The sequence below is a fragment of the Thunnus albacares genome, chromosome 24 (genome assembly GCF_914725855.1).
Source record: "Thunnus albacares chromosome 24, fThuAlb1.1, whole genome shotgun sequence".
NCBI classification, from domain to species: domain Eukaryota; kingdom Metazoa; phylum Chordata; class Actinopteri; order Scombriformes; family Scombridae; genus Thunnus; species Thunnus albacares.
The window spans coordinates 3,938,752-3,962,270 of record NC_058129.1 but is presented as its reverse complement, the minus strand read 5'-3'; the positions used below and the strand labels follow the sequence as shown (position 1 = coordinate 3,962,270).

The 23,519-nt window shown below is 41.6% G+C and overlaps 1 protein-coding gene and 1 long non-coding RNA gene across 3 annotated transcripts in view; one reads left to right on the top strand and one right to left on the bottom strand.

Moving 5' to 3' along the window:
- The window catches only part of LOC122976443 (fidgetin-like), a 49,248-nt gene that overhangs the window by 6,522 nt on the left and 19,207 nt on the right, over positions 1–23,519 (top strand). The window contains exons 1-2 of one of the 2 annotated variants that reach the window (XM_044344930.1): positions 6,543–6,631; positions 7,594–7,624. In XM_044344930.1, coding sequence (XP_044200865.1) covers positions 7,600–7,624 — 25 coding nt within the window. In that variant the 5' untranslated portion in view covers positions 6,543–6,631; positions 7,594–7,599. Of the gene's footprint in view, positions 1–6,397; positions 6,632–7,593; positions 7,625–23,519 lie in introns of those variants that run through there. The other variant, XM_044344929.1, reaches the window with a different exon arrangement.
- Positions 15,105–22,964, bottom strand: LOC122976445. The gene is made up of 3 exons (XR_006400938.1): positions 22,255–22,964; positions 15,927–16,028; positions 15,105–15,534 (listed from the first exon to the last, which is right to left on the bottom strand). It is a non-coding gene; the product is annotated as an uncharacterized LOC122976445 (long non-coding RNA).

Genomic DNA, 23,519 nt, shown 5'->3' with positions numbered 1-23,519 from the left:
TATATTGTTCCTGATTGTCAGGCGTTGATTCACATTAGTGGTAGAAAGGCAAATTCTTGCTCGGAGGGAGACTTGTCTCATTTCAAAGAGCCAACAGAGAGAGCTGCTGAGAGATGGACTGGTCAGCAACAATAACCCCGCACTCACCACTGCAGGAGACAACGCTTGGACTGTAGGCTCGGCTACACCTCTCAAGTGGTTAATTAAATGAGTCCAAGCACAGAGCTACCACACGACGCTTGGTTTATCATAAACAATGTGATTAAAGCAGCCATGGGCCAGCCAGAATGCAGAGTTGAAAAAAAAATAATTCAGATCACCATGGAGATGCGAGAGAAAAAGAGGTATGAATGCAGATAGGGATGTCATTATTACTTTTTATTCATTATTTTCATAATGACTGTCATTATGCGCAGGCTCTGATTGAATTCCATTTTGTTAGTCAGGTTTATGGCGAGCAGAATAATTATCACTTAAGTGATATTAAGATTAATGCTGAACATTTTCATGGTCAGAGTTTCTACATGTTGGGGGGGAAAAAGGACGTGTTCATCTTTGATTATAAAAGAAAAGATGACAAAGAGAGAGGATGTTTTTTAGCTGTAGAAATGAGTTCTGTCTGGCTGATTAGAAAAGAGACAGTAATATTGCGGACCATTTTAAATACTGTTAAGCAGCCATTATTTCCATTTGCATGGCCAATCTCAGCAACTCTGAGTGTGAATGTTACACATAAATATCCACATTTAAATGCGTGATTGTTTTGTCGTGAGCACTTTTTTTAAAACATCGGATTTATGAACATAAGCTTCATTAAATTTAGTCTACATGCAAAATTCAAAAGCAGTCATCAACTCGTATATAAAATTGATGAAAACAGATGATGACATCATGGGAAGTGTAATCATCAGTGGACTAATACATTTACAGCATGTGAAATATAAGAATTGATTAAGTCTATGTGGCCATTAAAAAGGCTTTTTTTTTTTTTTTTTTTTTTTTGGAAGAAGGATGATATGAGTTTCTAGCTGCGAAGGCTCATCCCTTCTATTTCCTCTCTCTCTCTATATATCTATTCTGGATCAAGTAGAAGAAGACTGCAGGCTCTGACAAAGCTCCAATGGGAATCAGATGAAATTTAGAGACAGTTATTTGGTATCACACACAAGGTCCATGCACATTACAATCACATCAATCCTCATAAATTTAACAAGCTGATAGCACTGATTTTCATAATAACACATGATGTTACAATACACTGCTCTACCGTTCCTAAGGAAATGCTGTCGAGGTACTCTTGAGCAAGGTATTTGAAATCAGATTGCAGGCTCAGATTAAAGTTATCTAACATTCAGAACGTGTGTTTTGAATTAAGCATTCCTTTTAAATCTGCAAAACTTCAATCTGGTATTGTCAGTTCCGGTGGAAAGTCACTATACTGAAGTACAATTTGAACGTACTTATACTGTACTTGAGTATATAAATAACATGTTATGTATTGCTTTGAATAAATCTACCCAACAGTATATAAAGTAGTTAAAATGATCTCCACCTCCACCAGCTACAACATTAAAAGGGTGCTTAAATATTAATGCATCAGTATTAATAACCCGATGATATAATATATGAAAATATGACAATGACAGGGACTGTTCATCCTCCATAATGACTACTTTTTATTATTATTATTTAGTACTGCTGTTTTTTTTCTATTTTGACTTTTTGCACAAACTGCTCTTTGGGCTCCTGGAGAACCTCTTTAACAGCCCAATAAACGTACTTAACATTATTTTATCAGCTTACTTCTTCACGGCTTTAACATATTTTATGAGAATTGCATATAAACACAACACTACCCTTCTAAAATCCCACATAAGTCTGTTTGGATGAATGTTATTGAAGTTTTATAGCAGTTAGTTCATAGGGAGTTTGACCTGTCTGGAGTCTAATTGAAGTGACATCACTATGTAGGATAACATACTGTACATTTCTTTGTCTGTGAATGTCTTTTTGGCAAAGATAAAGGAATATTTTTTTTTTTTTACAAATGTTTCCTTATTTGGTGTCATAAAAACACTTTCCATATTATGTCATATTCAGCGAATGTGCCAACCCAGCTCGTGACACTGCTTCAACACTTTTCTGCATATTGTAATAAGCACAGAAGGAAATAAATCTATGTTTAATTAGTATTATTATTAATTTGACACATACAGCAGTGAGGACTCCAAACAATGAGGAAGCCAGTATCAACAAAACACAAGGGTTAAAACATGAGTAATTGGATTTTATTCGGGGATTGATCCAGTATGAATGACTTATTGGATTCTTATCTGTACAGTTGAACTTTGCCACGTGAATGACTTGATACAGATACATGCACACGCTCACACACACGGAACTGTGCTCCAGTGATTGTCTCCCTGTCTTTTCCTCTCCGTGTGTGTGTCTCTCTCTGCCTCTCGCAGTAGCAGGCGGGCCTGCAGCCTACCAATGCATTCAGTGAGGGGATTTGGCCGGGGTCTTATCAATCACTGACAGATTACCTCCAAAGCCACTTCCACAGCCATTAAAGCAGGACAAATGCAGAATTGCAACTGAACAAGTTGGAGTTTTTAAGCCAACACCAGGACTTCCTGGTTATTTGTCAAAGTCACCGCCGCTGAGCCGCATGAGTGGCTGTGTGTGTATGTGTGTGTGTGTGTGTGTGTGTGTGTGTGTGTGTGTGTGTGTGTGTGTGTGTGGGGCTCAGAGGCAAGCCGGCCAGGCGTGCTCAATGTGTGTGTGTGTGTGTGTGTGTGTGTCTCAGGGAGAATGAGGGAGAGAGCAAGAGACGGTAACAGAGTGAGTGAGTTATTGTTAGTGTACGTTCCTCTGTGTGTGTGTGTGTGTGTGTGTGTGTCTGCAGCTGTGCGTTTTTATGCTCTCAGGTGTGTGTGTGCGTACATGTACACACGCCATCGGCTGCGTCGCTCTCGGCCCAGTGGAGCTTACAGTAAATCACATTCCCTTTATTGCCAAATTTAGCAGCTTATGCTCAATAGGCTCTGCTCAAATCTACGCCGTGTCCCATCAGGGCGTTAGTCTGGGCTCATAAAAGAGGATTGGCCACACACTAGCCTCTGAGACACAGTAAAGACGACTCATCCCCTCTTCTATTTTCCTACATTATTTCCCCCCTCTTCTTTATCTGCGCAACACTGTCTGGGCTTTTCTAATCTCTTCTTTTTTTCTCCCACTGGATTCCCTGCTTTGAGATCTCCCCACCATTGTCCCCCATTCACAGGGGCTTTGTTTATATCAGGCCGTACTTGATAGAAGACACTAAGAAATTGGATATCATCATTTTCATAGTCAGTATCACCAAGGGAATGCGCTTTATGAAAAAAAAAATGTATTGTACAGTTTAAAGAATGGACATTTTTTATCCTATAAGCTTACCTCTGTGCTCAAATTGATTTTGACATTTTTACGTCTTTTCAGACGTCGCGGGTTAAGTGCTGATAATTATTTGAAGGAGATGAATAAAAATATGAAATGCGCCTAGAAGATGTGACATCAAAGCAGCGGGTTTGTTGCATGTTTTTTCCCTCTTATACTGTGCATATGGAACACACTCATTTGCAGTGGTTTGATTAGTCCCTTTTTATTCTTTTTCTTTGTGCAGATGACTTTGATTAGATTCATATTGTGGAAAAAAAACGGCTTTTGTCTTTTCCTCATATTAAAGACTTTTATCATTTACACAGCAGCGATTTAATCATTTGTTTTTGGAGTGTATATTGGGGCCGACAATGAAGTCCGCAGGCACGGGAGTTGAAATTTAGCTGGTCATGTGACTGTGACTCCCCCCCCATCATGACCCCAGAGAGAGAGAGAAGGGAGGGAAAAAAAACACCAAACACAGGAGGCGGGATTGTATTTGTAGGTGTGTGTGTGTGTGTGTGGACGTGAGTGTGTCCTAATGTGTACATCCTTTTGTGTAAGGGTTGTGTGGGTGTTCAAGTAATATGTGTGTGTGAGTGTGTGTGTGTGTGTGTGTGTTCCTCCTCCCCCCTCCTATTCAATTAAGAGCTTAAGCTCATTAGTGGCAGACTTACATCATTACCTCTCCAATGGCTAATGAGTTAAAATCTATTTAGATTTATGTTGCCGTTAAATCTCTTCTACCACACACACACACTCACACACACACACACACACACACACACACAGAGTTTGTGATGGTCACAAATCACAAGAAACATGTCATAAAATGAAATCTGAACACGGAGGCATCAGTGAAGTGTCCTGCGACTCCACATAAGATTTTCTTTTCCCCCATATCAACGTGGGAGCCTTTTATAGCAACACTGCATATTCAACACACTTGAATTATACCTTTGCCTTCAGTATGTAAATCAGAAAGGAGAATGCTTGGTTATGCAGGCTATATCTACACACTATAACCCACATCCTTACTGAACATTAAAGAAACTCATTTAAGGCCTTTTATAATTACTAACTAATAATTAGCGCCGCATAACAAAAAGAACAACACGTCTTTACAAAGCGATTACACAGCGATTAGTTGAGTTTTCAATCAATTTTAATTACGCTAACAAAAATCCTTGATTGGGTTGCACGTTGCAGGCTTGACAAATTTAATGAATTGATGGAACTGGAAAAAAAAAAAAAAAAAGAAGACAATTAACCATAGACAACTGAGAGTGAAAGGTGGAGTAGAAGCTCTCCAGGCCTGCTGCAGAGTGTTGCAGCAGTGTCTAATCTGCTGCAGCCGCTGCTCCAATAAACAAAGACAGAGAATATAACAGCAGGTGGGGGAAGGAAGCTTCCACTTTTCTACATATGCTCCTTACTGGTGACTCAAGGACATCATGTTTAACTGAATGGATGCCCCCCCCCCTTCCACCACCACCACCACCTCACCCCCAACCACCCTCCCTCCCTCCCCTACCTGCAGCCCTGCAACCGGACCTCATGAAACCACACTCATCACAGCATGCAGTCATCTCTCTTACTGTGTGTGTGTGTAAGCAACTTCTTTTTTTTTTTTTTTTTTAAATTTTTGCTCTTTTTTAAATCAACCTCACCTTTAATTTTATTCACCATAATAAGTAGTATTCTCAGTGAGTCACATAAATAACCTGGCGCGTGCACCGCCAACACGTGGGGGTGATTAGGAACAATGAACTGACAGTTATTCCATCTTTGATGTCTTGTTTAAATATGGTCTCCCCGCTGATGCTTTGATAACGCGCTAACTGGGACATTTTTATTCTAATTAGGGCTTCAATTGCTAATTCCATATTGCTGCTATAATTATCACTGGGAGATACGCGGACACTGCCGGCGTGTTTTGGAGTGAGATTCCGGGCAGACAGGGGAAGCAGGGCCGGCCCTAGCACATTTGGTGCCCCAGGCAAGCTTCACCCCAGACCCCCATACACCCCTAACCTCCCAAAACCCCAAAACCCCAAAATAATTAAACAGATAAATAGATGAATACATGTGCAGTGACTGTTCTTAAGACACAAACATGCATTTTGTTTTTACAATACTTACCTAAACAAATTCTAATTACAATCATCATAAATAGACAATATAGAAATTAACTATAAATGTAATTTCAATAGAACTTTATAGAATAAAAATATGTACATGCAAATGATTCATGAATAATATCTAACATAGATACAGATACAGCATTAGAATGTGTAGCTTCTTTTGAAACACATATACAACTAATTAAAAACTTTCACGTGACATAATTTAAAACCAAAACCTATCAAAGCTCTGGGCAGGCACCATGAAGCCAGTGCATCTGATAGGACGTTAACCGCAGCTCGTTTCCAGCGCATTGTGAAATTGACTTATTATAACTGCCCCCCCCCCCCCCCCCCCCCCCCCCCACCCCCCACCCCCCCCATTAGATGGCGCCCTAGACGGTTGCCTAGGTCACCTATAGCTAGGACCAGGCCTATGGGAGAGACAGGTGTGCAGGTTTGACCCCAATGTTCTGTGGGGTTCCCAAACTGCGGCCAGGTGGGGGGCTGCCAGGGGACCTGCAGTGCTCCACAGTCTGTCAGAGTTTCTGCTTCATATATCATCTGCAAGCAAAATTTCCAAACATCAAACAACTTTTTGGGAGATAAAACATCTCTATAACTCCTTAATAATTATTTTTAATTACATCCATATATGCATTTTAACAAGACAACAATTCTCTATTTATCTCCAAGATTAAAAACTCTCTCTATATATTTGTATATATTGTCAGAAATGCTCTTAAAGTAAACCTTGCCAACCTTGCCACACAAACCAGAAGCCCATAATAACCTTGTGGGCAATAATTGGAATTGAGGATTTTTTTTTTTTTCCTCCTTTTACCCTTTAGACGCATGCGCAGTGGGGAGCGTACTGGTCAGTCTGAGAAGCAGCTGTTCAGGGCTGGTGAAATTCCAACATGGCAGTGGCTGTGGTCAGTGTTTCCTGCGTTAACTTGGGATGGTTTCAGCTCGCACGCAACCCGGCTTAACCTCGGCACCCCGTTCATCAGCAGAACCCCTCCCCGGGATCGATGAGACCCTAACCCCCCACTTGAAAGGTCGACCTGTCGCTAAAAAAACAGGTAAGGAAGGATAGTCCGGGGATCCGCTGCGTCTGCAATTAGACAGAGTGGTCAGAGCAGACAGCCTCTCTAAGGCAGGCAGGCAGGCAGGCAGGCAGCGCGTCTGTAGAGCAGAGCAGCTCAGCAGCCTGTGCACGCCGCTTATATCGGAATAATGCATGTGCACTTTGTGATTTAGCAAGTTTCCCCCAATTGCAAAACGATACCTGAGCGTGAATTGCTGTGTGCGTTATTTATTTATTTTTTTTTTAAATGTGATTTTCGAGGAGCGCACCTGCGCCACGGTTAAATCGCAGAGGCATGGACACGTAGGCTGCACTATAGGTTTCCCTGTTTCTATGTGTCGGCTGTGCGGCACTCACTAAATAGCAAAATTACACAACTTGCATGCACACACACAAGGCTTTTTCCAGCCTCCATCCGGCTGCTGCGGCGATACGGTTACAACAAGTTGCCCTATGCATGCGTGCAGAGAGCGGATACAGTGTCACCGCAGCGTGTGTGTGTGTGTGTGTGTGTGTGTGTGTGGTTTTTTTTTTAAAAGCTGAGGCGTTTTAGGGCGTTATCAGCTGATTTAACTTCACGCGACTCTCCGGGTATCATCTCTACACCAATCGGCCACAAATCAGCTGAGACACACCAGTTGATTTCTCTCCGTGTGTGTCAGCCCGGGCTCCACTTTCTAATGAGATGCATGTAGGTTAGATGCTTCTCCTATTGAGTTGCTCGCTCCGAGACTTGAAGGGCCCACCTTTCACACGGCTTGAAATCCGAGCAGTGCTGGACCAAAAAAGAAAAGGAAAAAAAAAAAAAAGAAAAGTGTTCCTGTGTGTAATTTAAAGCTTTTTTTTTTTTTTTTTTCTTTTTGTTGAGGGGGAATCCTTCCGCTTTTTCTCTCCACAAATTAATTCCAATGCTCTCATCTCCTCTTCCTCTCCCTGTTCCTCTTCCTCTTCTCCCAGCACGACATGATCAGCAGCAGCAGCGTCTATGGTAGGTGATTTTCCATCAACTTCTGCACTTTTTTTTCCCCTCTCTCCCCCCCACTTGTTATTAATGCATTAGAGGGTGTAATAATGCACAGATGAGTTTCAGTGAGTGGTGGAGGTGATGGGAGATTTGTCAGCATGCCGCACACTGGTTGTGTTTATGTGTAAAAAAAAAAAACAAGGGAACTATTTAGTGGAAGTGACAGACAACCTGTGTGCATGTTCACACCTTCAGCTTGAATTTAAATTGTGTGTTAAATAGTTTTTTTTATAATATAAATTAAATCTGCAGAATTGCAGGAGTCACGTTTAGGTTTTTCATCTTTATATTTTCTTTATATTACAGAAATGCTGCACTCTTTACACATTTTGCACACGATTAGAACTACCTGGTAATTAACACGTGCAGACTAAAAAGTGCTCTATTTAAATTGCACACGCCTTCATTTGCAGCCATTATTATTTTCTATTATTATTTAGATAATTAGTTATAAATCTGTTCTGCTAATATTGTTGCTAAACTTTTAAAATAATCAAACCTGCAGATTAATAAGATGGAAATGAGTTAGAAGTTGTTGTTTTTTTTTTGCTCACTTGTGTTTAAACACACACACTCTCACACACACACACACATACGAGGCGGTGCAGTTTTCTGTCGATTCAGACATGAAAACACACCGTCAAATTGACTAATCATTTAATGAAGGAAGTGGCATGTGGATGTAATTGCATGTGGATGTAATGTGATGGAGTCATAGTGAACCAGGCCTGGATCACATGTGAAGTGAAAATGCATATTTATTTCTTAGTTGCACTTTCATATTTCATACTTTGTTACATTAGAGCTGAATTCTCTGATAATTACTGTGAGGGAATTGTGGGTAAATAACATAAATATGCCGCGTTAAGGACTCGCTGTGAGCACAACTTGCACAAATATTCGATGTATTTAATACTCTTTAAAAAAAAAAAAAAAAGGATGGATGAAAAATGATTTGTTTAGAACGCTGCAGAGTGTCGTCGCAGGAAAAAGTGTTTTTATTTTTTTTGTTTTTACTCCTCTAACTCGGCCCTCACTATTTGTACAGAACAATGGTGGATTGTTGAAACTGATAATAGCCATCCCACCCTGTTGCAAGTGAGAACCTCAGCGGATAGCTTTCTAATGAATAATCACATCCTGAACCACAATGTACTTCTTTCTGTACACACACACACACACACACACACACACACACACATACACACACAGGGGCTGAAGTTCCACGATTGCACATTCTTGGTTTTTGTAGCAGTTATTAGTGAGGACTCAACCTTTCACCTTTGATCTTTCTCTCTCTGCTCTCTCTCACATTCAAGTCTCTCTCTCTCACACACACACACACGCACAGTTACTTGCTTCACATCATGTGCTGTTTCCTCATTTCTCCTGCTGATCCACATGTGTGTGTGTGTGTGCGTTTAATACCTTGTGAATGCTTGCATGCTCATATCTATCCTTATAGTGTATATAAGTGTGTGTGTGTCAAACTTTTAACTGCACTGCAAATCCTGAATGCAGGATGACAACGCTTCTTTTTTGAGCCTCAGGTGTTGTTTTATCATTTAAAAAGATACAGATATGCAGGTGTGCATTCATTTGAAATAGCACATAACTGTCAGGTTAAAAAATCCACCGTTTCTGCAGCTTTTTCATGTTAATTTAACATCTGACTCGCTTTTGATTGCACTTCTGTTTCTCATATGTTTTTAAGTCAAGTCTCATGCAATCGTCAAGAGAATTAACTTCTTATGTGGGCATATGGGGACTGATGGGGTTGCATGAAATTTAAGTTTGCGTGTGTATATGTGTGTGTAAGTGACACAGGAACACATGCGCAGCCACCCGTGTATCGGCTGTGTGTGCGTGTGTGTGTGTGTAATGTAAATAATGTAGCTACTCAGCGGTTTGTTTATTCCTCTAAGTCTATTTGTTTGCTATAGTCCTCGGCTTAAGATCCGTCCTCTGCATCCGCTGTCTGTGCGTGTTGCAGTGACAGTAGCAATAATCCCCCTCATTATACACATAACGTATCGCCTCACATCTCCGGCAGCCCCCCGATACAGCTAATAGGGACAGAGAAAAGGAGAGATAATAGGAAGAGAAGAAAAACTGCTTTACAAACAGGGACCCCTTTACTCTGCCTCTCCTCCACTTTATTTATCTAAATACGGACTTTCCCTCAAATGAATAGAGAGACGGTGTGCCGCGAGGGTGGCTAAGCTACTCCCAGTGGGGCCGTATAAATAAATTATCCTGACACTTTCTATCAGTCTGTAATGTTTACCATTAAAAGCTGTTTTACCATCCCGGAGCCAACGGCGTGCGATCCAGCCCGTCCCACCCCCCCTCCACCCTCCTCCTCCCCCCCTGTGGGACTTCTGCCAGATGTAAGGCGATGTGGGGGAAATATTGTGCTTTTTTAGACACACAGAGAGAGACATTTGTTAGTCTCCGCCGCGTCCATATCAGTGGATTTCTCCTGTCTGCACGTCCTGACAAAGGGCCCCTTCAAACGAGATCCAGGCAGGGTTGTCATCTTTTAGCAAATATGTTAAGTGTTATCTTTTGTGCTCTCGGCTCGCCGAGCGGAGCTGGACCCCATGGGAGCCCGGCGCATGCAAATAGAACAAATCCCTCTCGGACCTGTCTGTCTGTTTCACTCTCTCCATCTCTCTCCATCTCTCTCTTTCTCTCTGTTTTCTCATCTTTCTCCCCCCCCTCCCTCCCTCCCTCCTTCTTTTCTTTCTCCACGTTTGCCCGACAGTGCGTCAGCCCGTCTTGTCTCCTTGCTCTCTCATCTATTTCACTCTTTGTCCACTTATTCTCCCCTCCCTCCCCTCCCCTCCCTCCCCACCTCTCCTCTTCCCTCCCTCCTCCTCCTCTCTCTTTCTCTCTCGTCCCAGAAGACAGTGCTCGGGCTGTGTGTCAGCTAACTGTAGCGAAGCTGTGTAGTCTTTGTGTGTTTCTCTGCGTGCTCGCTGACAGCCCCTCCTCGCTGATCTAAGTTCCTCTCCCAGAGACGGCAGGCAGCTGTCGGTAGCGCCCGCTGCCCGAGACGCGTTTCGCCGTAGATGAGCGGACGCCAATTCCTTAAAATCCTTGACACCCTGATCCACTCAATCCTCCCCTCCTCCCCCCTCCTCCTCCTCCCTCTCCTCCTCCTCCTCCTCTTCCCCTCTTTCAAAATTGGTGGAAGCTCACTGGCTGCATTTTTTTTTTTTTCCTTTCAAATGTAGGTTTTGGGATTTTTTTTTTTTTTTTTTTGGGGAGGGGGCAGTGTTGCTGTGACTGACAGTTGCCGGTTGATGGATTTTTTTCTTCCATGTTGCAATTGAAGTCGACCTTTCTCTCAAAAACACACACACACACACACACACACACACACACACACACACACACACACACGCACAACTCAGCTTTATATTCATTCTCATCTGCCCTCACGTCTTTCTCCCAGTGCTGACTGGTTATTATCCAGTCAAAATCTGATGGGTGTACTTAAAGCGAAGGGTATCCACATAAGACTGACTCATGGGTGGAGTAACACTTACAGCTTACTGTTGTAACCCTGTGATGCCTAATACCAACATAATGCTTGTGTGTGTGCATCACAGTGATACATACTGTATCAGTCAGATCAGGTGTGTTTGATCAAAATCCCCAAAATCTGACCAGTACTCAGAATGGTGCTGAACTGGTGTGTTAAGGTATAGAATATCTAAAAAGTGTAATCCTGGAGTAGAATTCTAATAGCTGGGTTACATTATAAAGTTAAAAATGCTAAATAAATGATATTATATTGCAGTTTAAATAGAGGATGTGTGTCATCAGTGGTTTTGTGGCAGCTCCAGGGTCAGCTCAGGTCCCAAACTGATCTAAGATCGGCGTCACCAAATTTCCACCTCTTATTTCCCATCCTTGAGCAGACGTTTCACCAAATTCATTTCCATGTTAATTCCAGCATTAAAAGCATTATCTCACTTTCTTTGAACTCCGAATCCCCCAAAATGTTTGAAGTTTCTTCTTTTTATGTAATGCATCATTTTCATAGGTTTAATCAAATCAAAGCTGTAGTTTTTTTTTTTTCTCTCTCTCTCTCTCCCTCCCCTCCTACCTTCTTTTGCAATCCGCTGCCCCCTTTTCTGAATTTTAAACAGACCCCCGCTCACCTCCCTTTACTCTTCACCAGCAATCTCCACCACCCATGGCCCGGATTCTCTGGCAGATATTAAAACATTCATCGCGCGGAAGCGTTAAATATGCTAAGGACTTATTAAAAAAAAAAAAAAAAAAAAAAAAAAAATCTAACTTCCACTTTGGAATATTCCGCACCATTAGACCTCAATAGACATGGCGGCATACAGCTTATCCTTTACATTGTGCCTTCAAATGAGAAGGCGCCGTTTCTAATTAGGTTATTGCCATGGAAGTCTTAAGTTAAATTGTGCATTGATATGCGGAGCTGCTCGCCACTCATTTGGCCCGCCGATGGAGGAGAACCGCGCCGACATGAGCCTTTTTTTTTTTTTTTTTCCACAGGGCCAGAGAAAATGACAGCTAGGAGAGAGGAAGGATCTGACTGTAATCTCTCGCCGCTGCTGCTCTTCTCTTTCTGGCTCTGGCTGGATGATCTGATTTTGTTAACAGCGAGCCTTGGCTAGATAGTGGCCGTCTGCCGCCGCTCCCCCCCCCCCCCCCCCCCCCTCCACCTCACCCCTCCCTCCCTCCCCTCCATCCCTCCTCTCCCTCCCCTCCACCCCCACCTCCCCTCTGCAGCTCAGTTTGAACGTCTTGATTAGCGAGGCATCTTTGCGCGGCGCGACGGCAAGTAAGTCGGGCACTTTTGTCTGCGAGGCGGCAAAGGTGTGCATGCGTGCTAATGAACAATGGCTCATTGGGTGTGAGGGAGAATATGTGTGTGTGTGTGTGTGTGTGTGTGTGTGTGTGTGTGTGTGTGTGTTTGAGCTTGGCAGGCTGCCAGGGGATGGACACAAAGGATGTTGAGTGGCTGGGCGTGTGGCACAGCATCACTGAGCTGCCTGTGGCCCCTGGGAGACGGGCACAAACTAGAAGCGAGAGCAAAAACAACTGCTAACGCTAAATAGCTTTAAAATTTTGCAGCGTCCATTGTTTAACTCACATCTGTGCTTAAGTGAAAAAAGTGCTGCGTGCACATGGTTTTGCCTTGAATACGGCCGATAACTAGTGATTAATTTCATTATCGTCATTGTCGATGAACCTGCGGAGAACCGATAACTGTCCATCCCAGTTTCCCCGGAGTCCAAGGTGACGTCTTCAAATGTCTTGTTTTGTCCGACCAACACTCCAAAACACAAAGATGTACAGTTTAAAATGATATAAAACAGAGAAAAGCGGCAAATCCTCACATTGGAGAAGCTTTACCTAGAAAACATAAAGTATTTTGCTTAAAAAAATCTGAATAATTGCTGATTATTACTGTTGATCCACAAATCGTTTCACCTTGAATCAACATCATCTGTTCATGTACCCTGGCCTGCTGGGGGAGGAAGTGCTTGTATGCTTACTTGTGATTGTGTCTGTGCGTGCTCGTACTGCGTGTGTGTGTGTGTGTGTGTGTGTGTGCGTGCGGGACAGGTTTCCCTACTGGAAGCAGGCGAGAGCATTAGGATGTTGCTTGTACGACTCAGTTGGCAGGATGGACACATGTGGTAGATTGCTAATGATAGCATGCAGCGTATAATGAGATCCTGCTCTCCGTCTGTCTCCTCTACCTGGCATCATGCATTAACCATACAAGAGGAAGAGGAGGCACGCATGGTATTGACTTTTGAGTGGGTGTCTGCTTGTCCGTTGTAGGTTTTGTTTAGCGCTCAGAGGTTAGCATGGCTGCAAGCGCTGCACATTTATAACAAGTATTTTTTTGAAAAAAAAAAAAAAAAAACAAGAGAAAAAATTATGACAGAAGCTCATTTTTTGTACGAGGTGTGGGGGGGGGGGGGGGGGGGGGGGGGGAATCTCTCTTCATCTGTACCTCTTGAGCTCTGCTAAATGGTTGTAAATTGATTTTGGACGTGCTGCAATGTATACGCTTAACAAGCCAAATAGGTTCAGTTTGTGGGTTAGTTTGTGTTATATGCACTCTGAAGATTATTCTATTAATGTATTCCACATCCCCATAATCCACAGTATGTTGTGTGAAGGAGGGAGACATTGGCAGCGGTCCATCTTCTTGCCCAGTAACATATATTTATCCTCTTCACTACACAATCCTCTAGGCTGCTCAAATCCCCCAGGGGGTCCCAATGACATGCTTGCTAATGTGTGCTTTGGAAACGGAGTGCTATTGTATCCCCTAAATCTCACAAAGCACTGTATGATTTGCCCATTGTCGCTAAATCGCTTTGCTTGTGCCAAGTACTTGCATCTCACAGAGGCTTAATGCTTTGAGGGTTTCAGGGACAGCTTCGAGTTCCCCTTTTGTTGATTTCGGGGAAAAGTGCCAAGACTGCTGCGCTGAATATTGTTTTGAGTACGGAGGAGGGAGGGGAAGAAGGGCCATTGCCAAGCGACTCCATTGAGCCCCGTGAATGGGCCATTCATATTTAGGAGAATCACCCAGATGCCATATTGTTGGCTCAACAACGCTAAATATTCTCCAACAAGGATGGGATTGTAACAGGTTTTTGAATTGTGTAAGTGTGGAAAAAGGACGTTGGGAAATGAGGAAGAAAAAAAAAAAAGTGTCCAGCCTTCACTCTTCTTGTGTGGTGAATAGTACAACAAAGACGAGAACTGTGACATGATAGTGTTCTCATTTCGCTGAAAATGTTTTATTTATATTTTTAGTCATGCAAGAATTGAAGTATTGTAAGTCAAAATAGACTATGATTTGTGTGCACTTCGCTCTGCATTGTTCTGTAGGAAATTAAATATCAGCCAGTTATGTTTTAAAAGTGAAATGAAGTTTGCAAACTTTTAAACTAAATCAATTTGATATTTTACGCCTTTTTTAACAGGTTCAAACATCTGCTTTAAATAATTTTCTTGATATATATCCAACGTTTGGTAACACTATATACTTATATCTGACTACAACTACATTACAGTGTGTTATAAACCCTTTGTTAATTTATATAATGCTTATAAATGCTAAATAGGGGAGGTTAAAGGTCAGTGTTTAATGTATTTCTTCATATTGTATGTAAAGAAATACAATTACTAATTTTCAATACTAATGATTTTCAAATCTGATATAAAATGACATCAAGTATTGTATTTAGTCTTGATGCCATATTTTAGTATCAGCAGATTTTAGTTGAACAAAATCTGGAAGTAGTAACTGTGCTGTCAGCCTTCAGAAGGTTACAGTCTGAAGTGCAAATATAAAAAAAGCATTAAAATATCACTAAGCTCATCATTTAGAGGCCGATAGATGTCTTTGATGGAAAAGCAGGGCGTGCCGCTTGGTGTGGCTGCCTCAGGACAGCAGGTACTAGTGGGATTCGATCCCAGGCCAGCAGGAGCGGACGGTATGTTGCTGCTGAGCCCCGCAAAATCCCCCTCTGTGCACACGGAGCTCTCCGAAGATACCGGCCGCACTAAACAACCTTGAAACTGCCGCTGTAAGCAGCCGAACTCTTGTCCCCGCACCGTCGAAAGGGTCTAAGACACGACTTAGCAAAATGTCATTGTGGTCTTTTATGTCATGCATGCACTGAGTATTAATCACGACTGGATCTGCGCCTGAGAGGCTGATCAAATTTATTGTTTGGCTGCACGGGACAGTAATGGGTGTTTAATTACTCAATAAAAGCCCTTTTATAGATTCCCAGGCCTCCTGTGTGTTGAGCAAATGGTATTGATCTGTCTCCGGGCTGCAACATGATAGCCTGTGAAGGAGAATTAGAGCCGTTAGCCTGCTAGCGCTTTCTCATTCATTAGCTGCATTAGCCAGAGGGTGGTTAAGACGTAGCATCATTGTTAATACCAAAGTCTCAAAGGTTTTTGTGTCTGCCTGGTGTTGTAAAGCTCCGCACACCTCATTTACACAAATATGGATTAGATGAGCAATGAATAACATTGACCAGTGTGAAAAGTGTTTCCATAAGAATCTCCAAGAGAGTCGTTTTTCTTTTAAAACATTTCCCTCAGTGCGGTTTGTCAATGGACTAACCACAGTATAATCCACAGGACTAAATTTGACAACGCCCTCAGCCAAGCCGTGAGCTGTATTAGTCGGGCTACCATCTCGATGGCATGTGTAATCCCACCACTTCCCCACCTTCTAATCTGTAATCTGACGGCTCCTCCTCCTCTTCCTCCTCAGAGGCCTAATTCTGGATCTCTGTCCTCTCCTGCTCACAGCACAGTCTGGAAAACAAGTCTGAAAAGGAGGAAAAGGCTGAATGATAATGACAAGTTTGCCTCAGCCTGTCCCTGACATGGTTATCTGTCCATGCGTTCATGTAAGCATACATGTTGGGTGTTTATATGCAGGCCTGCGCAGTGACCACTCTCTTTTTTTTTTTTTTTTTCCGCCTAACTGCATCTGCCTTGCAACCATTGTTCTTTTATGTTCAGAGCATATTGCTGCTTCTGTGAACCAGCTCCACTTCTCTTGATGCACGGCGAAACCACTGCAATATCTCCCTTGATGTGTCTATATCAAATGAATGTGGCCTATTACAGACGTGGTGGAGTCAGTTGGGTGGCTTTGTGGACAAAAAAGGGTCTGCAAGAGACCATGAAAGAGACATTGTCCACTATGGACCATACAGTTCTTTTGTAGATAAATGGATTTTCATGCTTATCAACTCGGACACTGACATGAGTGAAAACTGTGGAGAATGTGGAATTATTCTCACTCTTCGGCCGTACACATGGACAACTGTAGTTTCAAGTGTGTGTGGTCTCTTATTGTTCAACAGCAAGGTTTTTTTGGCGGTGTAACATTCAAATTGAAAAATATGTACTGCTGATGCCACAAATCTGCATTGTGCAGGGAGCCAATTGTAGGCAAAATATTATTCACATCCACATTTTAACATACAAACATTTACCGTATGTGCACATTGTTATTGACCTTGTATCTCCCAAATGCCAGCAAAGAAAACAAATTTAAGATTTTAGTTTGACCATCATACTTTTTTTAGAAGGATCTTAGACCTGGGCCATATGGATGAAATTGATATAATCATATAAATTGAAATATAACTGCAATAAGATATATCACAATATCAAATTCAGCCAGTTTTTAATTACAACTCGCTTGGAATCTAGGGCTGAATGATTAATTGCTTTTATATTGAAACCACAATTTTTAAGGAGGGCAGAATACAAATTGCAACATCCCCAATTTTAATCGTAATGTACATAATTAACAGTGTCTTAACAAGCTGTAGCAAAAGAAAGTTGAAGCCAGTTGCTTTCACCGGCTAAAATGCCTAGAACAAACTGACTCAGCTGTAGCTAATTAACGTTAACTCTGGTAAAACAACAAAAAGAGAAACTCTTGGCTTTTGTCTGGTTAATCAAGTAGTCTGCACACTTGTGTCTACTTGGCCAGATGTTTTTATGGAAGAAGAAAGACTACTCTTTATCATTTTTGATGTTTGAAAAAATAAGGAGCGGACTTTGTCCTTTTGCTGTTCATAAAAGACTTCTACATGAAGTGATTGCCTCACGTCAATTTAAAAAAGTTTGCTAGCAGCTATCTTGGTAGTTGTTGAGTGTAAATGAAAGACAGATGGTGAAAAGAGTTGTTGGACTCTCTAGTTAAACTCTTGAGTACTTCATATCTTTGTTTTAATCTTATCACATTAAAGTTTCAGACTGGTGAGTTACTCCCAGGATTCAGAGCTGTGATGTTGTCGTGTCAGTAACGTTTACGTTAGCTTAAGCAGCTACAGTGCTGTCAACTCATTACGTGTCATCTGTGCGACATCAAAACCTTGTCAGACATAACATACCAGCAGTTTGTCATTATTGCCATAACCTGACAACTATGTAGCTATTAATAAATATAGTACCATTTTTGAATGTCATAAATTCAAATACTTTTGAATAATGTCAAATATACAACTGATAGCTTATGCAAATAGCAACAACGTTATTTTATCTGATTCAATTAATGTTGAACCAGATAGGTTTGTCTCTATGCTTGGTGCATTCATTTGGTTAATAATAGTTAGACCATAAATACAGGCCTGGAGTTTAATCTTGGAAAATAAGCACAATTTAAATTGCAGTATTAGTGATAGAAAAATCACTATTACATGTTTTCCTCAAAAAGTTCAGCATTATGTTTTTCTTCATGCATGAACATGATAGGATCTTATGGTAACATTACAACCCCACCCAAAACTGACAGAGCATGTCATCATTCATATAATATAATATAAATAAAACATGGCAGTAGAATGTTGTCACCTGACAGCAAACAATATGCAAGTAGAGAATTAACTCAAACAGACATAAACCAGCTCCCTTGTTTCATGTTCTAATCCCCGGCTCAAGTGTACATATATACACACACACACACACAGACACACATTAAACCCTGTTCACATTCCACTGCCTGTGGGGCGCGAATGAGAAGCGATGTCTACTCGATGCGGAGCCAGTGATCTAGGTAATCTGCCTGTGCTGTGGGACAGGTCTATTGGTCCACAAATCAATTGGCTTCATGTCCGTGCCATTAGGCTAACATGGCGTTGCTGAGGCGCTGAGAGCGGTAAACAGACTGTTTAATTCCCCTGGACACCGGCCAGGTGGACACTCCTCCTCCTCCTGTTTCCTCCTGATCCCTCTGTTTTATTTCCCCTCCTCTCCCCTCATTCTATCGTCCTCTTACATTCCTTCCTCCTCTCCACTTCAGTCAATGCAGTTATTCTCAGTGGACGAGTGCTTACAGGAATATTGCTTGAAGGGATTGTGTATGTGTGTGCGTGCATGTGTGTGTGTAAAGAGGAGAGATTTTGGCCAATGAACCCTTGTTGTGCTCTGTCCTCCAGTACTGTGTCTATACTGAGTAAGTGATCCCTTGGGATGCAGTACACACATCCCGCATCCCTCCCTATCTCTCTCTATCTACTTCTCTTTCTGTGTCTCTCTTTCTCTTTCCCTCTCTATGTTTGTCTCAGTCTTTGTTTCTCTCTCTGTATATCTATTTCCCATTCTGTTTATGTCTCTATCTGTCTTTCTCTTCATGTATCCCCCCCCCCCGCCTCTTTTTCTCTCTTTCTCCAGACAGAGGCAGCAAACAAGTACAGTAATATGAGGAGGCTGCATCAAAAACAAACACACACACACGATTAGAAAAATGGACATTTATGTCCGGGCTGCATGAAGTTTACCACTTCCTCTTTTGCACAGCTACACTAAATAAAACAACACCTCCGTCCTCCTCGCTTTTGGTCTCCCTATATGGACGCGACTAATGACTTAGCTTGTATAACGTCAGCAATTCAATTTATCCACTTCACCGCCGCACCGTGCATCCTGTTTTGTGCGAGTCTTTGTGCTACAGTATGGTAATTGAGCCGGTGTGTCTTGACAGATGAGTGTTGTTGGCAGTATCACTGTTGTGTGTCTCATTTCCTGCACGCTGTTGCCGATTGACTGATAAGATAAGAGGCCCGTAGCCACGTCTGAGAGCTTCAGCACAACTAACAACCTGATGAACGGCAGCGCTAAAGCCGTGATTAAGCCGCGGGGAAGCTGTGTTGGCTCAGGCACTCACAGTAGAACTTTGAGGCCAACGAAATGTCACATGTGCAGAATGAGAACAGAATCTCCTCATGGTCAAAGTGATTCAACTTAAATTCACATTACTGTTGTCCAGAAAACCTTTACAAATGACACACTAAGAAATCTGTGCTAGGGTTGCAGATTTGCCCATAGCACCAGAATGCTTTACTGTTGCTAGGAGACGTTGAAACCCTCTGACACATCTGGTCAGCTGTTAGTACAAGTTGTTGACAAGGGCTGGAGCATCCACAACAGCATGATAATGTTTACGGAATGAAACCATCTACAGGCTTAATGTCAATCAGTTTTTCAGTTGCTGAAGGCATGCAGGCACTCACTGTGAGGCTGCTTACTGAGTAGCAGAGAAATGTGTTTTCATAAGGAGGCATTGGAAGTTTTGAGGGGGAAGAGTGTTTAAAAAAATACCGAATAAGTACTATATTCAGTTAATAGCAACAGGCCTAAAATAGGCATTACCACAGGAAATTGATATGTCATGACGAATACCACAACTTGAAAAAAATGAAAATATAATGGCCTGAATTTCAGGCTGTTCCGTTGGCCCTTCGTTCCTCGGCCTTGACTCATCTCCCTCCTGGGACCTCAGTGGTGGAATGACATTCCCCTTCCAACAGAGTCACTCCTTATCTTGTGTCACAACTCATCTCTTCAATAAATACTTCATGCCCTTTTCTCCCCGAAGAATCACATCCTTTTCATTGTTCTTCCACCTCTCTACCTGATCATATTCCCATCGTCTTTACGGACCTGAAGATATTAATCTCCCTGGTTCTCATACTTTTTTCCTGGACCAATCACAACCATGCTCGTTTTGAATCATGTGATGAAAAAGCAGACACAGAGGCAACAGAGAAATATCGGTACCACAACAGAGTGGTGCCTGTCTGAACAGGAAATGGGTTAGTTCTTAAAACTGGATCATCATTTGTCTTTTGGAGAAACAGTATCTTGGTTTTTGTCCAGATGACAAATAAGTACAGATCTTGTGTTTGCCTCAGGCTTGGAGCTGCGCCCTACAGTAATAAAGCTGTAATTATTTATTTAGTAAGAGTGAAAACAAGACTTTCTATCTGCTGCTGCTGCTGCTGTGAGAAATATTGCACGGAAAATATGTGAAAGTATATTAAGTTGCCAACACATAGACACAAACATACACATCCACACTGTTATCAAGGTCCTGGTCTCTCTCACTCCAGATCAGGCAGAACTGGAGGGTAAATGTCTAATTTTCTGTTTGCTTCACAGCTTTAGTAGCTTTGAGTAGGAATACGGTGGTTATTGCTGATAGTGTCTTTAATGGATTCTGTAGTACTAGAACTCTAACTGAACAACGTACAAATATATTGTCAATTGATGTGCTTAGTGGTGAATATTTCTGCTGGCAGATATAAGGTTGTCAAAGCAAAATGTTATTTCTCGCTAAGAAATTTCGTTGACCCTCCAGGACGACCAAAAAAATGTACCAAATTTACTGATGACAGCTACTGTACAAATACTGGAACTTTAATCAAATAGTGACAAACTACTGGTGGGTCACATCTCAAGTTCAAGACTGACTGGAATGTCCAGATCTGTATCAAACATTTGACATTTTCATCAGCAGTATTGCTCTGTAAGTAGTTGAATGAACCAAATTGTTATTCGGGCCAAGACAAAAAAATGACAACTTAGTGAAATGACATCTGCTGGCTGCCTGGCCTTAGTCATCACATCTCAGAATGTTAAACCAATCAAAAGACAAAGTTTCAAATGTTACTCTTTCTCAGGTACTGTCTTAAGTGTAGCTATGCCCAAACACGATAGATTTAAATTGGCCAGCCACTTTCCTGATCTACATACTCTAATAAAAAATATATTACAGAAATAACTGCTTAACAATAATGTTCTCAACTACAGTACAGCAAATTGTCTGGTTTGAATTTTTCACAAATGCAAATATTGTTATAGCTAATAATTAACATTATTAGCCACTTCATTAGCTACGTATTCTATAGTAGAGCTTTCACTTTTTCTAAAAAATAAAGTTTGAACAAATAGAAATGTATGCATCATTTGTTTGAATACAGTCAAAAGCAACCCACGTAGCTTGCTCCTAAACTAAGCTACAGACTTGTTCTGCCTCACTAGAGTGACAAGCTAACGTTACTTCAGGACAGTCAGGTTTAACAAAGTCATAAACACACGAGTCATCTATGGTTTTGAATGCAAAATGCTTCCTCATGTTACTTCTCAGATGATTTGCTTTCATGATTATGTGTTTAACTAAAAATGGCACAGCTTGATAGTTTTCCCTGTTTTGCGTTAGCTAAGAGAACAACGGTAACCTAGTAACAGGCTAACAGCGTGTGCATTTTATTAGATGTATATGCTGAATTTTAGGAATGGCACAACTTGTGTTTATGAACTGTGAATTTTGAATTTGAACAGATCATTATAGATCAGATGTTTAATTTTTTCCCCACATTTGAATGGCAGTTTGATTTCGGAAAAGTGAAAGCCCTACTTTATAGTTAACTGTACTTAATTAGTATTAATTAATTAGTAGTATATTTAACAGAAAAGACAGGGATTTCATTTTATTTATTACACAACCTGTAACCTGTAAAAAAAAAAAATATATATATATATATATATATGGGACATTTACATTATTATCTTTTTTACATATACTTGTACACCAACCCTTCAGAAATAATCAGAAAGTTGTTTGCCTTTTTAAGGTGTAGCCACAGTGACACCCTGAGCCCAGACGGTTGCTGAGCCTAAGTGGCTTCGACAACAGCAGGCAGAGCACAGAGCTTTATTTACTTTACAAGTAAATACTGTATGTCTTTTATTACCTTGCATGTACAGATGATAGCGTCTGCCAGTGCGCTTGTCATTTTAGCCCGTGAAATCAGTAGTCGCAGGATAAACTGAGAAGCCTGTGTTCACAGTACACAACCTACTACCATGTTCATCGCCTGTGAATGTGATTACAGCTATTGATCGATAGACAATGACACGATGCTGGTGGATGTCACCTGAGGAGAGAGTGTGTGTGTGTGAGAAAACAGGCACACAGAAAAGAAAGGGAGCGTATGTGTCCATATGCTAGTGTTCATGCATGCACGTACACGCACTATGCCTGCCTGTGTGTGTACATGCGTGTGCGTGTGTGCATGTGTGTGCATGTTAAACCCAGATCCAGTGTGGTAATGTGAGATCACACGTAGCCTGTTAGCCAGAGCCTTACATCTGCTGTCAGCCACTCGCTCTAACTCTGTTAAGGACGTTATTGATTGCTCATTATTACCCCGTTCCCTGAAAGATGAGCGTCCCCTATGATCACATTAAATCTCTCCTCTGTCCAATTCTCCTGAGATGCCTTCTGCTCATTGGTGCCCATCAAATTTCTCCTCCGAGATCTGATATCAAGCAGCCTGACGTTTTTTATTGCCTCTGGTTCTCTTTGCGTCTTGTTTGATTTACTCCAAATAACTGTCTTTTTTCTTTCTTGTTTTTTTTCCTTCTCTTTTTTATTTGAACGGACGCAGTTTAGCTAATTGATGTCTTTAGTCTGTGTAATGGAAATCAGCAACCACGGATGAGCAACATTTGAAATTATGATTTGTTTTCTTTTTATTAGCGCAAAGAGACGCTTCAGGTTTTCATGTTAACTTTGTGATCCGTGTTTATTGACTTGATAGCAAACAAGAGGAGCTGACAAGAGAGTCATAATATGTACTTTATTTGTCAGAGTGGGGCTATTTTAGCTCTGTTGCATTTTATTTAAAAGGCAGCAACACTCGGTTGTGAAAGAGAAAGATCTTCACAAACGTACAGTCTCATTCAAAAGCGACAAATTGGCTTCACTGCTTAAAAATTCAAATTCCTCCCTGAGCCTACCCCTTTAAAGTTGCATGCCCTTTCTTGTGCCTCACGTTGTCATTTTCGCTGACGATAAACAGTTGTTGAAGGTGTCACGCGTCTGCCAGCCCCTGTAAAGTTTGGGACTGTTGAAATCCAGCCCTCAGTGAGAGGCCATCTCATCGGCCTCCGCCGTCCCCATGAATAATGCAGCGCTATCGACTGTGTCAGTTCAGCGCGAGGAGACGCAGCAGCA